At 32.2% G+C, this 16,152-nt stretch overlaps 1 protein-coding gene across 2 annotated transcripts in view; it reads left to right on the forward strand.

Moving 5' to 3' along the window:
- Positions 1-16,152, forward strand: part of SATB2 (SATB homeobox 2) — a 217,356-nt gene that overhangs the window by 24,601 nt on the left and 176,603 nt on the right. For both annotated transcript variants that reach the window (XM_031960233.1, XM_012544916.3), the window contains exon 3: positions 4,040-4,216. In XM_031960233.1, the coding sequence (XP_031816093.1) occupies positions 4,040-4,216 (177 nt within the window). The remainder of the gene's footprint in view (positions 1-4,039; positions 4,217-16,152) is intronic.

The raw sequence follows: 16,152 nt of genomic DNA on the forward strand, positions 1-16,152 counted from the left end.
GGTTTCTTATACAGCATTTTTGAGTCTTTCTCCTTCTATTTCTATCAAATCTTGTATTTTATTGTTATCCATTTCCTTGTGGTCATATCAGCAGTTACATTTCTTTCTGTTTGTACTCTGTTCTATTATAAAATTTATTTTTAACATCATGTACCAGTTAAAAAGCATTTTTAGGGTTTAATACAGATCATTCATAATTCTTTTTTATGTGATCTTTTTATACATGTCTTTGGTTGTTTTAAATATATTAGTTCCAAAATTATCTCTAAATACATGAGATAAATGGCAAATGTTACTACCATCTTCTTATAAAAAGAGAAACTAAGGTTTAGCAAGATGAAAATAACTTACTCCAAATCTCATGGTTACTTTAGTCAAGACCAATTCTGACTAAGAGCTTATGATATCATTATCACCTCAGATAGAGAATTCATAGTACATGGATAGAATGTTGGCTTTGGTATTGTAGGACCTGGTTTCAAATCCTACCTTGTTACTTGAACCTGTCTGGGGTTCAGTCTCTTTCTTTAAAAAAAAATGTGAAGAGTTGAAGTTGGTAGTCTTTAAAGTCCCTTTCAGCTCAAAATTGATTATCCTATGTTATTTATTAGTTGTATAATCATATGTCAGTCACTTATCCTTTCAGGATTTCTCAATCTTTTCATTAGAAAAAGAGGGATAATAATATTTGTACTACTTTATAAATTTATTATGAAAAGGTAGAAAAAGCTTAAAATATATAAAATGTATAAATATAAACTGTTATGTTGTAGCAGCTAATATTTATTAGATGCTTATGTATTCACTGGGCTAGCTTAACCTTCAGCAAAAACTAGCTATTGCTTCCATGCAATTATCATCAAGGACACTGATATGAAATATCTAAAAAATATCATTGGGCTTGAAACCACCATCACAGATAGATTCTTGAAAACAATGTTCCATATAGATAGACAGTGCATATTTGTACATCAGTTCTTAATTTCATATGTATTTTCATTTAATTTCTTATGCTTAGGAAAAAAAAAGAACAGAACTTTAGGACTTTTAATTATCTACAGAATTGAGAAGACTTAGTCATTAAATATGTTATAAAGATCAAAGAAACTGAATTCTTTTAAATTATCTGTGATTTCTATCTCTTAATTAATGATACCAAGAAGCAGAAGAAGATTTATAATTTTGAAATCTACATATACAGAGATATTGACAATGAAATGACAGGGCACTCATGATATATATTATGAATTCTTGAATCATTTTATGCACACACACACACATACAAATTTATATATAGTGACCTGCTTGTTTCACTGTCACAAATAGTCCTTTCCTATTCCACCTCCTGTCTTTTCTATTTGAACTAGAAATCCTCCACATAAAATATATTTATTAAATAAGTTAGAGGTACTAGCTGATTTTTAAAACATCTATGTGTTGTACCATTGTAGCTCTTAGGTTCTCTCCGTCTTCCTTTGTTTTGATATAAAGATAGTAAATTGATCCATGTCCTTTTCTGATTATACAAGTCCTCATTGCCATTTATGTGATTTCTCTTTCTGAAGATATCATTGCTAAGGTGCCAAAGTCTATAATTATGGCCAGTTGATTTTTCTGAGATTGTGGTAATCAATGATTTGCCTTTCTACTGAAGAATCTTGGTGTTAGTGAGAGTTATTGTTTTTGGTAATAGTAAGAAATTTGGATTTATTTAAAGTATTTGGCCCATATCATCAAATGTATTGCTTATTTTATGACTAGTCTGGGCTTATATAGAGAATAATTTATCCTCAAGCGATTCACCTCCCAGGTAATTCACATTTTTGATCAATGAATTCCATGAAATAAATCTAGAAGCTAAGAAGTTTAAATAAGAAGTTGCATGACAGCCAAATTCTATTATGAATTGTTGAGAATTTCCTAATTTTTCTCAGGAAATTTTTATAATCCTTTGGTTAGTTCTTGAACATTTGTGGATTTAAATAATTATGGAGTAATTATATTCTCCCATATATTCTAATAATCACATCCAGTTAAAACAACAATGAATTTAATACCACATCATTTATCCAGGTTAAGAGTTTTTGTTTTTCTTAAAAAAAAAATCAATCTGTTTTCTTTTTGTCTTTACCCAGCCATCTCTGCATGTATGCCCAGACACTGTAGGTACTAATACTATATTGCTGTTCTTAAAAATTAACCTGCAGTAGTAAGTCATAGGGATAGCATGTTAGACTGTTGTGTAGTTTTAATGATAACGATCATGATATTTTAGTGATAGCAATTCATAATGAGTATTATTATCATTAATAACTATTACATTTAATAATATACCCAATACTTATTAGCTTTAATAATAATAATTAGCATATGGGAACTAGTTGAATCATTTTATTATCTTTAGAATAAAAATCTAAATCTGTTTCACTATAATTTCCAGCATGTTTCTTTCTACCCTCTGGCTTTCAGAAGAAGAGAATGAGTCAATAGATTGCTTATTAGGAATATTAGAGGAAGGAACCTTCAAAATCATCTTGATTATGCAAATTTACATGTGACTTATACTTTATAAAACAAGCCATTTTCAGAAGGTAGTCTTTCCCATCTGTCCTACATTCTGAGATCATAAATGACACATACAAATTAATGCAGAAATAAATACACATTCATATTCTTTTTTGTGTCTTTCCTTCCTTCTTTCTCCACTTCTCACCCCTCCAACTTTACATTACTTCGTTGGCACCAGCAAATAAATAAAACTAAACCCCAAAGAAGGTTATTGTTTTGTAATGTATCAATAACAGTAAATCTTGTAAGAAAACATCAGTATTCATTACCTCTCTGTGTATGTCTCCTTGATCTTCTGATATCTCTGTTGAGTTTAGATTTAAAAGCCCTTCTAACTTATTTACAACAAAAAGCAGTTAAAAAAAAGTAAACCTCCAGTGAATTTCACTTTGTTTAACATTTCACACTTTAATACAAAGCAGAGAAACATTTCAATGACAACAGATTTCCAATTAGTCTCTAAAAGCCAAAAAAAGAGGTTCTCTTTTCAGCTGCACCTGGTGTTGACAGTATATTTTCTCAAAATATTTTGTAAGTATATGCTAATTTTAATGTAAGTTCAATTTAAGATAGAAGCATCTAAGGTCAGGGACTTGAAGGAATTTCTCTTATGTTAACTAATGACAAAATAGATTCATGAAATTAAAGACGGAAGGGATCTTAGAGTCTATTTAGTTAAGAAAAGGAAATTCAGGCTAGAAAAGTTTTCTTGTCAAGGTCACACAGATAATAAGTAGCAATGTTAGATTTTGAATCCAGGTCCTCATACAGAATTCAGTACTCTTTCTGTCATGAGATTTGAAAAAAATAAAAAATAAAAATAACTAAAAGGAAACTTCCCCCCCCCCCAACTTTTTACTAGATTGTAAATTTTATGAAAGTACATTTTATGTTTTATCTAAACTTTGCATCTAGAACAGTGCTCCATACATAATAGTTACTTGATAAATGTTGAATGGAATTTTATTTTTGATACTTTTTAGCTTCCCTGCACATTCAGGAGAACAGTGCTACTTCTGAAATAATAGAATAGCAATAGTTGAAGTATTAGTATTACATTTATTTTTAAATGGACTTCTAAATGGTAAGCCTGATCCAAAACTATTAATGTTGAAAATAGTTTCAAATTAAAGAAAAAAAAGCCCTAAAGATCTTTCTGCTAACATTAACTTTTAGTCCTATAGTAAATACAACAATGATTTGTTTAGCATAGTTTATCTATCACAATCCATGGGCTTCTGCTTCTGCTAATAATGATGGGGAAAACGTGCTCAAACACATCTCACATACACATACACACACAATCCACATAGATCTCTTTTAGATTTATGCATCCAGGAGGCATGTTTAATCTAAACTGCTTTTCAAGCACAAATGAGTGACTTTTATAATTGTCTCTCCCTCACCATTGTCGTGATATTTACTTTGCAATGTTTTTGTTTTGCTTTTGAATTTTTAAAAACCCATCCAGGTTTAATGATTCCTGTTTTTTGCGTGGTGGAGCAGTTGGACAGCTCTCTTGAATATGACAACAGAGAAGAACATGCAGAGTTTGTACTGGTTCGAAAAGACGTGCTCTTCAGCCAGCTGGTGGAGACAGCACTCTTGGCCCTTGGGTATTCCCACAGTTCTGCGGCTCAGGCACAAGGTATTCCTATACTCTTTTCTTTCTCCTCATGTTTTGTGTGTTGATTTCAGAGACTAAATTTCCCTGAAATCATGTTCAATGACGGATATAAGGAATGATCTGTCATTTTACTCTCTGAAGAAATAGCTAATGTACCTTTTTTTAAAATTAGATTGCTGGAAAGTCTTTTACCTTTTGCTTGTTCTGCAAAGCATTAGAATATAACTTTCTAGAGCCAGTTGTCTTTCTGGAATTTCTTTCCCCCCTGCCCAACTGGTCTCATATCTAGATCTACAGTTCTGTTGTCTTATACTCATCCAACCTGTTAAAAGATCAGGCCACCTAGAAGGTTAGGACCAAATCAGCTTTTCTCTTTGCTCTGGATTTATGACCTCTAAGTTTATTGACAGATTTTGGAAAAAATGATGATAATTATAATAAAAACACATGTAATCCTTAGTCTTTCTTGTTTTTAAGAAAGACAGCAGCTCTGTGCATGAAAACTGCTTTGCAAACTTTAACATGCTACGTAGATGCCAATTATTATCATGGGCTCTTTTCATAAAACAAGCTACTTTTATGATGATTTCATTATCTATTTAATTAAAATGACATAGACACTATACTGTAATTCCATTGTTTCATTCTGTAGTCTGGGCCATTCTTCTACAATGCCACATATTAGAAAACAAACAAAATATTTAGAAGGTTGAAAAAGTTGTGCCACTGAAAAAGATTATCATTATGTGGCAAATTGCCTGAATGACAGTTTTATGAGGAATGCTATATCATGGAGTTCAAATTATTACTTTTATTTAACATTTGTATAGCTTTTTCTGTGTCCTGAGATCTTTCTTGTCATTTCCATGGATTCATAATATTCTTCCAAGCTTGATCAGTAATATTATTCCCATTTACTGGTAGAGGAGCAGTCAGAAGCTAAGATACAAAGCTGTATGGTAACTGAGAAACAGAGATCGAAACTCTGGAGTCACACTTTTTATTTATGAAAATAATTCACTGACTTTTAGAATATGTTTTAATTGAGTATTTTAATTGCTACTTATTCATTCTGATATACCATCTTTCCTTCCCCTTGTCCTAAACCAAAGATTGAAGAACCTGAGCCAAAAATTTGATATGTTCTCCATATTGGAAGAGAGTGCCAGTGGAGTATGAATTTGAGTGGTCTGCAAGCTTGGGTCCAGTAAGGCTAGCTTAATCCTAGAGCAAACTACTTTAAAAGCAGCATGATAAAGGATGATTCATTTCCTTCCTCTGACTACTTTCCTTCTTGTGAGAGGGATTCAGTATTTGATCCCAAGCAAATTGCATACAGGGCAACACTGCTTTTATTTCATGCTTTGCACTTAAATGCAATAAAAGAAGGGTTTCTTCCCTTCTTTTTTTTTCTTCTTAAACTCTTCATGCCATTTCAGGGACATTTTTCTCTCAATGTAAAGGTCATCGTATCCCACTGTTTCCATCCTGTTGTGCCAGCTTCCTGTTTGACAGCACTATCCATCTCAGTTAGCACGGCTGCTCAACATGTTGTGAGCTAACATGTGGAACACAGAGCATTAAGTGGCCAAGATTTGATTTTTGGCAACCAGTAAAGAAAAGGCTTTACTGGCAAGTTAGAACGAAGTAGTACTCTGCTGAGCTCGGTTCTGTAGACTAGAAACCCTATTTCTTAGAGCAATAGAGAAGCACTTAAGCAACATTTTCTATAGTGGGAATAAAAAAAGATAAAAACATTGGCTTTTCTAACAAGAAACTATTTCATTTTTGAACACTAAGTCAAGAAGTCAGCAAGTGAAAAATATCAAATGTCATCTAAATATTCAATCTTTCCCCCTCTTTCTGACTCTGTATTCTATATAACACCACAGATGGATATACTTTATTCTCTAAAGAACAAAAAGATTTTTTCCCTCTTTTATTTGACCTCTTCACTAGTTTCTGTATTTCAATACACTAGACATTATTGCCTTGAAAATACATGGTTGAATGAAATGTAACATTCTTTTTTTTTTTTTTTTAAAGTAAGCTACAGATTTTAATCTTCCCCAAGATAATAAAACTAGAATGGATTTATTACTTCAACATTAATTTATCAAATCTTAATTTCATTCAGCTAATTGAAATATGCTATTTGCTCTGTAGTTATAATAAAACAAACAGCACAAGTATATTAAGGATTTATTTAAACTGTTACATGTATAATTCTGGATTACATATGTGTATGTTGTATGTATATGTTGTGTATGTCTTTAAAGCTAGATAGTCTTTTTGTATGTTGAATATGAGAAGGAACATAACACAAATATGATGGTAAGCTCAGGCATGCTACCAAACAAATTTAAAATTTGTCATAATATTTTATATCATCTTTTAAAAACATGGTTAAGCAATTGTCCTCAAATGTGGTGTCTAGGTAGTATAATATATAGAGCATTAGACCTGGAGTCAAGAAGATCTGAGTTCAAATCCACTTACTAGCTATCTGACCTTGGGAAAATCACTTTATTCCTCTTGCCTCAGTTTTTTCATTTGTAAAATGGGGATAATATTAGCACTCTTCTTCTCAGGGTTGCTATGAGAATCACATGAGATAATAATTGCAAAGCTCTTAACATAGTGCCTGGCACATGGTAAGTATTATAGAGATTTAGATACAATGATAATTATTAATATTGTATTTTTGATGGCCTATTAATCACTAGAGAATGTGAGCAAGAAAATATTTAAAAATCATCTTTTGCATTTTGAAAGAACAGTTACTTGTTGGAACAAAAACAAACAGACTCATGTCACCACCTGTCTGAATCTATTCTAAAAATGAGAACTATTGTTAGTAAAAGAATGAGTAGGAGAAATTTTGAGGAATAGAATCTGACAAAGGATTTGAGAGAATCTTTTATGGAAAAATGATACAAAATTGAATTGCTTAGGTAAGGACTTACTTTATGAATATGTTTCTGTGACGAATAGTCAGGCCTAATGTTTTAAGCAACTATCCACTCAGATCAACTCATTCAGATGGGAGAAAAATCTAATTTTTTTTGTTGTTAAAAGATGCATTTAATGAAGTGACGCTCAGAAAAAAAAATTCTTAATGACTTACCTTAGTTGAATCAGGTAGGCAAATTAAATATGAAATATTAATTATTACACAGATATGGATAAAGAGCATAGATATCGCTGTCATAGAAGTTGGTTTTCAAATAATTCCTGTTTCTTCTAATCCCTGCCTCCTAACCTCACTCTCCTGCCATGATGCTAATGCCTGTAATTCCATAGAATGTGATTAACAAAAGTCATCTGACCAGATGTTTATGTTTATGCTGAGACTAGGATGATAGATTTTTGCTTATCTCAGGAAAGATACCATTTGAGGAAAAATAGAATATCTCCTTATCCACTGAAGCCTGAATCTATGTATTCATAGGAAATTCTAATGATTTAAAAGAGCAACCTGTGGCAGTGCTGCCCCTCAGTGGTACCTGAAGCAACCCGCTGCCAGCTAATGACCACTTCTCCACTATATATGGACATTTTCTCTTCTTTCTTCTTTTATCCTGTTACTTCATTTATTGTTCTTCTTTTTTCCCCCCCTTTCTACCTTCTCTTTTTTATTTCTATTCTAGACTTGTCAGAGGCATTCATAGGCTCCTTTGTGGTGATCAACCATCTTGAGGCTGTTGACTTCTAATTTAGATATCCTCAGGCCCTAGAATTCAGATAAAATAGGTTTGGGAGGATTTCAGACTTTCTGTTTTCATTACATCATCCATTATATTTCTGGTGTGCAAAACTGATTTCTTTTGTTAAGTGGGCTCTGGCTCTTTGGAGACTTGTTTCTGCTCAGAAAGTTGTAAAATGATTTTAGTGAATTAGATGGTACAGTGAGTATAATATATATGTACAACAAGCATTTTATTTAAATATTATTTTAAAATATATTTTCATCTACAAAGGCTAAAATATAATGACTTGATGCATATAACTAATTTTTCATGGATTGTTTTTTAAAAATTGGTATACATAAGCATTTCTGAAAGAATAACATCTGATGCCCGAAATGTTTTGACTTCACTACATATTAGAAATATATTACTTCTTGACTGAGTAATTGATTATTCATTATGAATAATGACTTAGAACTAGGTTAGAAATTTGCAGAAATCCAGTTGCATAAAAAAGGATAGTTATAAAAAGTTTAGAATAGTTGATTAAAAGGGACTTTGTCCCTATTTTTCCTAAGGACTATTACTACTTCAACTTCTCTGTTATGGAGGTTCTTTTTAAATTTCCTACTGAATAATTGTGTGTCTACCTGAATGGTTACTTCTGGAACTGCTAAAATTAATTGTTCAATTTGATGAGAATAGTAAATATAAGTATCAACTTATAATACAATTATTAGTACTTTAATTATTGGCTGATAGCTAAAATATTTCTACTTATCTCCATTCAGAAGGATAAATATTAAGAAAAAAACAACAACAGAATTTAAAAACCAAATTTTTTCTAGACAAATACAATCAAGGGCACAGCTAGGTGGCACAGTGGATAGAGCACCAGCCTTGAAGTCAGGAGGACCTGGGTTCAAATCTGATTTCAAACACTTACCACTTCGTGGCTCTGTGACCCTGGACAGGTCACTTAACCCCAGTTGCCTCAGGAAAGGAAAGAAGGAAGGAAGGAAGAAAGAAAGAGAGAAAGAAAGAAAGAAATTCAAATATGCCTGGTGCTTTGAGATTTTTTTGAGATTCCCTGAATCTTGAAGCATATAGCAAATCTCAGCAATCAGTCAATTCATCACCAAGCTTTTATTTAGTGCCTCTTATGTGTCAGCTCTATGGTATCCTTGCAAACATGAATACAAGGAATGAAACAAATTTTCTTCCAACAAACTTACACTCTAATATGGAAGACAATAAAATAAATGAGTAAATATAGAATAAACATAAAGTACAAATAAAAACAAAATTTAAAGTAGTGAAGTACAAAGGATTTGGGAAGCCAAATTATAGGAAGGAGACTATATAAAAAGGTTTCATGTTTTAAAAAAAGAGTGAGATTCTAGGAAGCAATTAAAGTAGAAAGGGGAAAGAAATATATTCCAGGCATGGAGGAGAGCCAGTGGCAAGGCACAAAGATGGAAAGTAGAGTGTCATGTGTGGAGAACTGAGAGAATAATGCTATTTAGAAAGGAAGATGGGGATTAACTGAGGTTGAAGAGATAGATTGGTTCAAATTATGAAGGACTTTTGAAATTAAATAAAGGAGTTCCTATTTTATCCTAGAAGAAAATAAGTGCACTGGAATTGGATTAAGAAAATGACATAAATAGATCTATGTTTGAGTACATTGCACTGGCAGCAGTGTGTAGAATGGATTGAAGTGGGAAGAAACCTGTGGCAGGAAGACCCATCATGAGTCTCTTGCAATAATCCAGATGATGAATGCCTGAACTAAGGTAAAAGTTTGATGAGTAAAGGGAAAAGATAAGATATGAGAGATATGGAGGTTGAAACAGCAAGCTTTGGCAATTTATTGGATACATGGGGTGAAGAAAAATGAGGAGTCCAGAATAATTCTGTGGTTATGAATCTAGATGAGAATTATAGTGGTATCTTTTAGAATAGTTAAGTCTAGAAAAAGGGAGAGTTGGGGCAATAAGGGGAGAAGGAGTGTAGGAGTTCAGTTTTGGAAACGTGGAGAATTTGAGATGTTTTAAGGGCATTTCATTTGAAATGTCCAATTGACAATCAGTGATCCAGGACTAATGCTTAAAGTTCAGTACCTGGAAGTTAAATTGTGGATGCTGATGAAGAGAGAGATAGGGAGAGAGCAATTGGGAGAAGTGGAGAAGATAGGCATATTTGAAGGCAGTACAGAAGGAATCAGTAATGAAGGAAAGGTTGAAGATGAGAGGTAGAGATAGAGAAGGGAAAACTGAGGGACTAAGTGCACTTGTAGAAGTTTTGGTTTTGTTAGGTAGACATCTCTATTATCAGAGATAGGGGAAAGGAGGAAAGAATGGAAAATGATCTCAAGAGATTTTTGAGTTGAAAAGAATGGGAAAAGAGAGATAGCTCATCTCAAAAGACCTCAATAAATTAAATTAATAAATTTAATAATAATAAAATAATATTAACTAAATAAAGTAAATTAAAAGGTAAGGTTCTCTGCTGAAAAATGGAGGAGGGGAAGTCATGGGAGGCTTGATGAGGGGAAAAGGTGTATATAATAGCTTCTATAAGAGTGAGAGAGAGAGAATCGATTAGGAAGGAATTAAAAAAAACCTGCTACAGTGAGAGTCCAGTTGAAGTTGGATAGCATGAATTCATATCTAGTAACCCCAATTGTGTGATTTCCTCTAGCTCTATTCAGTAGCATATGAATAGGAGTGGAAGAAACAGATAGTGGGAGTAATTAAGGATTTAGTTTTTGTAATAGATAAGAGGTGGTAGGACAAGAGGCTGAAGAATTGGAGAACAGGGGAGATTATAAAGTTGAAATGACTAACAATAGGGTCCAGTCTGGAAAGGGAGAGGGAGGAGTGAAATTGGAGCAGGGTCTCCAGAGAAAATACTAAAGGGGGAAGAATTGGAGGTCACAATAAAGGCAAAATATAGTTTTATGAGACATGGGGAGAGAAGAGAGAATAGGAGGTTATAGTCAGGAAAGTAAATTTCTAATTAAGAAAGTGGGATATTTTTGGATAATGGTGAGATGTAGTGTTAACTTTCCTGTGTGTGGCTGAGATAGAGTAAAAGAGTATTAGGTCATAGAATTTAAGAGGTCTGTGATATTGGCAGATAAAGTAGTGAGAGTATCAATGTATGATTTATTGAAGTCCCCTAGTATTAGGACAGAAGGTGAGACAGAGTGAGAGACACTAAAATAGATTTTAAATACCTTAAGAAAGTTAGCATTTAGCTTGCTTATTTGTGGTTGAAGCACTCTGTGAGACAGCCTGGTACCTGCACATCACTTACACATAAAGATAAGAATGTATTCCTTTGTCACTATCTTCCTTTCACTTATATTTCCTTTTCTTCTATCCTTCCCTCTTCCCATCACTATTTAAATGTCCTAATGAAACTGATTCTTGTTCCATCCTTTGTGAAACCAGAATTTCAAGGTCATTTATCTTTGTACCAGAGATTATTTAATCTCTATTGTCTCAATTATTTACGTTGATAAGTGAACTCATTTATTTCCTCAGAACTCATTTACTTCCTCATTTATCTAATTCATCAATTCCAACTCTTATTTTTTCTTTACGAAAAAATTTCCTGAAATTCTTCTTTTTCTAGGAAGTCTTCCCTAACCATGTGAAAATAATTATTTATGTCCTCGTTTATAATTCTAGCATGCAACCTATACTTTCTTTCTTTTTTTATTATAACTTTTTATTGACAAAACATATGCATGGGTAAATTTTCAACATTGACTCTTGCAAAAACTTCTGTTCCAACTTTTTCCCTCCTTCTCTCCTTCCCCTCCCCTAGATAGCAGGTAGTCCCATACATGTTAAATATGTTGAAGTATATGTTAAATACAATAATGTATACATATTTATATAGTTATCTTGTTGCACAAGAAAAATTGAATTTAGAAAGAAGGTAAAAATAATATGGGAAGAAAAACAAAAATGCAAGAAACAATAATAAAGTATAAATGCTATGTTGTGGTCCACACTCATTTCCCTGTGTTCTTTCGCTGGGTGTAGTTGGTTCTGTTTGTTACTGGTCAGTTGGAACTGATTTGGATCCTCCTCTCATTGTTGACAATGCCACTTCCATCAGAATTGATCCTCATATAGTATAAGCAGCCTATGCTTTCAACATTTCGTAATGACAATTCCTTATGTTTATAAATAATATGATTATTTATTCTTAGCTTAGATTCCTGTCATGTTCTCTCAGTATCTTATCTCAGTTCTCTTATCTCAATATTATGAATTTTCATAGATTACTCTGTGTGTGTGTGTGTGTGTATGTGTGTGTGTGTGTGTGTGTGAGAGAGAGAGAGAGAGACAGAAAGACAGTTTTAAGTTTCTAGAAGGTAGAGATTATGTTTGATTTGTATGGTATCTAGCACTGTTAAGCATATGAAAGATAAAAGTTGAATTTTGTTATAATGATGTGTTTAATTTTTATGATATATTCAAGGACGGAAATGATTTTTCCAGATAATGCAGTACACAGATTATTTTATAAAACTTTTTATAACTTAAAACTGGTACCTCAAAGCAAAGAGTTTGTATAAATGAACTTATATAGGTTCAAAATGCTCTTTATTCTCACACCTCACACTAAGAACATTAAAATCAAGGGTAACTTTTTTTTCCAGTGGTAGTCTTTAGGATAGTTTTTTAGTTTATTTTGGAAATTTGAATGATGGATGGAAAATAGTTTTCAGCATTTATGAGCATGCAACCTGAGGGCTTAACTATGAATGAATCTTAGATGTATAGGAGAGCTGTGACTCTTAGCCCAGAATTGTGTTCTAGTGGCTAGCTATCAAAATGTTCCCCTCTCCCTATGACAGGGTACTGATTTTGGGTTAAACATTTCTTTTATTACTGAAAAATACTTGACCTTTATCCTTCTATGATTTTAAGACCTAGACCACTCACTAGGCAGGAAGTGTGGGTTTCATTGCCAACCAACTATGGTTTTGTTTGACCTACGGGAAGCCATTTCCACCTTTCTCCCTAGTCATTTTCTTTAGCTGTAAAATAGGACTAACTATACTTAGCTCCAGTCTGATCCTACTGTTAAAAACTATTCTGTTTTTAGAGGCTCAGGCATTCTTTCAGGCCACAAAGGTAGCATTTAATACCTTGGAAGAATGAATACATTACCAAATGTGACCAATATACTTTCTATTATTAGTAGAATCAGAGCCATAGACTGAAAAAAACATTTTGAGCCCTTTAGAAGGAAGTTATTACACAAATATAACAAATAACAAATATAAACAAATAAAATTATGTTTAACAATAACATTTTTGTGAGTTTATGTTTTCTCCATTGAGAATGTTGCTTTTCTTAACATGAGTGGGTCTTTTCAAATCTATAAAAATTCATATATAAGTTACGACTTTCTCCAAGTAATTTATTGCATTGGTTAAAATGAACAATGATAGGTAAGCAAACAACAATAATTTTTTAAATGACAAATTAGAATTATTTTCAAATACTTCTGAATCCTATCATTAGCAAAAGCTCTGCTTATCAATTTTTCTTCCTTAGGGGTTGTAATTGTGCTTAAACACATGTGATAAATTTATCCAAAATCTTTCTGGCTAATCTTATACAGAAAAAATAATAGACTTGCCTAGAAAGAATAGGGAAAACCTAAATAAAAGAAAGGAGGAGGAAGTATACTACTACAGTATTGAGGACATTGATATAAACGAAAGAGAGGAATTATTTTGGTCCTTTAATGCCATAGTATTAAAGCATTAAAATATTAAGTCATAAAATTTAGTTTGAAATAATTTTTGAGAAAAAATAGTTTTCATTTTAGTTTCTACTATTTAGATGAAATACTTTGTTAAATTGAACCATTATTATCAAGGTATCTCCTTAAATTTATTTTTCTCAATTTTTTTTTATTCAGTAATGTTTATAATTCAGTTGACAACATATATGTAAATAAAAAAAAAAAAACACCTTAAATCCCTCTTATAGGTAGCTTAGTGGTATGGATAAAGTGTTAGATTTGGAATGAGGGAAACCTAAATTTGTGGACTATCAAAGCCATATTTGTTATGTGATCCTGGGTAAGTCACCTTTATAGTTGGTTTTCTTATCAATAAAATGGGACTAATAATAGCACCTACCTCCCAGAGTTGTGAGATTCAAATGAAATAAAATATGAAAAGTGTGTTGCAAACCTTAAAAGGTTATGTAAATGCTAGCTACTATTTTTAGAAATGATTTATGCCTATCTCTTTTTTGATTGGATCTGTGCTTTCTTTTCCATACTACCCCACAACTTCCTTTTCATCAGTTATAACATTTGTTTGTTGTCTTGTTCTCCTTCTAAAAAAATAAACTCCCTAAGGGCAAGACCTGCATTGGATTTAACCTTGTTTGAATCATCTATTGGAGCATTTATTAAGTAACTACTATATGTCAGTCATTGGCTAGGCATTGAGGATACAAAGACCAAAAAAAAAAAAGAAAGAAAGAAACAATCCCTGCCTTCAAGGAGCTCATTAAGCATCTATAGCAGTGCTTTGCACATAATCAGTGTTCAATAAATATTTATTGAATGAAATAAAAACCAATGAAGTATGCTAGTACTCTAAATTAGTGGTTTCTACCAATTTCTGCCCCTTTTTTGGTTTGTTTAAAAACAACGTGGTGCTTGGAACCAAAACATTTTTTTTCCATGCTCTGAAAGATTGAAGGAACTTTAAAGTGATTTTTAAAGACCATTTTTCCCAATTAGAAATGTTTAAGAGACTTTAAAAATGAATTCAAGCCACCCACATTTGGGAGACTCTTACCAGTTCTATCCTTAAAAGGACAACATTGGAAACAAGGTGTATATTTATAAATTTGAGAGCTTGGAACAAAGTCCTAATGAACAAGCTGCTTTTAAAAAACAACTCTGTTGCTCTGACAAGTTGCAAGAGAGTTGAAAGAGCTGAGCTGCTCAGTATTTATATACATACATGTGTTTTTTTTTTTTTTTTAATGTTTCAACCTTTGTCAAAGCTCCAGTGACCACGTTTTAAAATAATAGGTCTACAAAACTTTTATGATTCCTCTTTTTTGCTCTTAGTTGCATTGTAGTCACAGAAAATCAGAAGTCCCTCACTTTCCTTTACCCATTTTTTTTGGGGAGGGGAATATAGCAGGTATAACTTGCCACACATAAAAAAATAAGACCATGATATAAATGTTGTGTTATCTCTTCCCTTCAGTCTGCCCTCTCCACTTCTATCCTCTCTTGGATTTTTTATTTTTTTTATTTTTTATGAAGGAAAAATGGTCTAGGCCATTAAAGGAACTGATCATCAGGGTTCCAAGTTCCATAGTGTTCATGGAACAGCATTTAGATTTTTTTTTTTACTAAAAGAACTCGTGTGTGTGTGTGTGTGTGTGTGTGTGTGTGTGTGCGTGTGTGTGTGCATGTGCATTTCATTCAGTACATAAAGTTGTAGTTTCGTTTAGAAAATAAAAATTTGCATTGACAATAGCGGGAAGACTAAATGGCTTTTTGTGATTTTATTATAAGATTTGTATTGGGTTTATTAATTTCTAAGCTTAGAACTTTGCTATTCAATTTACCAAATATCTATTAAGTACCTACTCAGTGCAGAGCACATTGCTTTTTGATTTAAGTCATAGATAATAAAGATAAAAAGCACTGAACTACTTGTTTGAAGATTCTAAGCTGTTTGTATTTCAGGGTGATCTGTACTATATTCTATCTGTCCTCATTTTGTAAAAGCACATTTATCAAAAAGCTTATAAGTCCTTAACAGAGCTTGTTGTCATTTTGAGTGGCTTTTAAAAAGTTTAAAACTCTCTGTATAAAAACACATAGTTTAAGATGTTTAGTATAATACCTTCATAGTCTAACTCTCAACTAAATAAATACATAATGACCAGAGCACTGTTTCTAACTGCCAAGCGTTTTGTAATATTAGATGGTTTGGCTAAAGTGCTCACATTTCTAATTTTCCCATTTTTATCCAAAAATAGGGTTTCCATCCATCATTTCTTCATATAAATTTCTGCTTGTTATTTTTAGATTTTTAAAAATATTTTTCAAATCTATAGCATTTTCCTTTCAAGAACTTCAGATTACACATATTTTATTGTTGTAGTCTAACGCCCATATTTTTATATCTGCTATAATCAATTTTTAATGTGCCAAATGAATAATATACTAGTCTTAGAATTACTCATTTATTC

Source organism: Sarcophilus harrisii, chromosome 3, assembly GCF_902635505.1.
Source record: "Sarcophilus harrisii chromosome 3, mSarHar1.11, whole genome shotgun sequence".
Classification (NCBI taxonomy): Eukaryota; Metazoa; Chordata; class Mammalia; order Dasyuromorphia; family Dasyuridae; genus Sarcophilus; species Sarcophilus harrisii.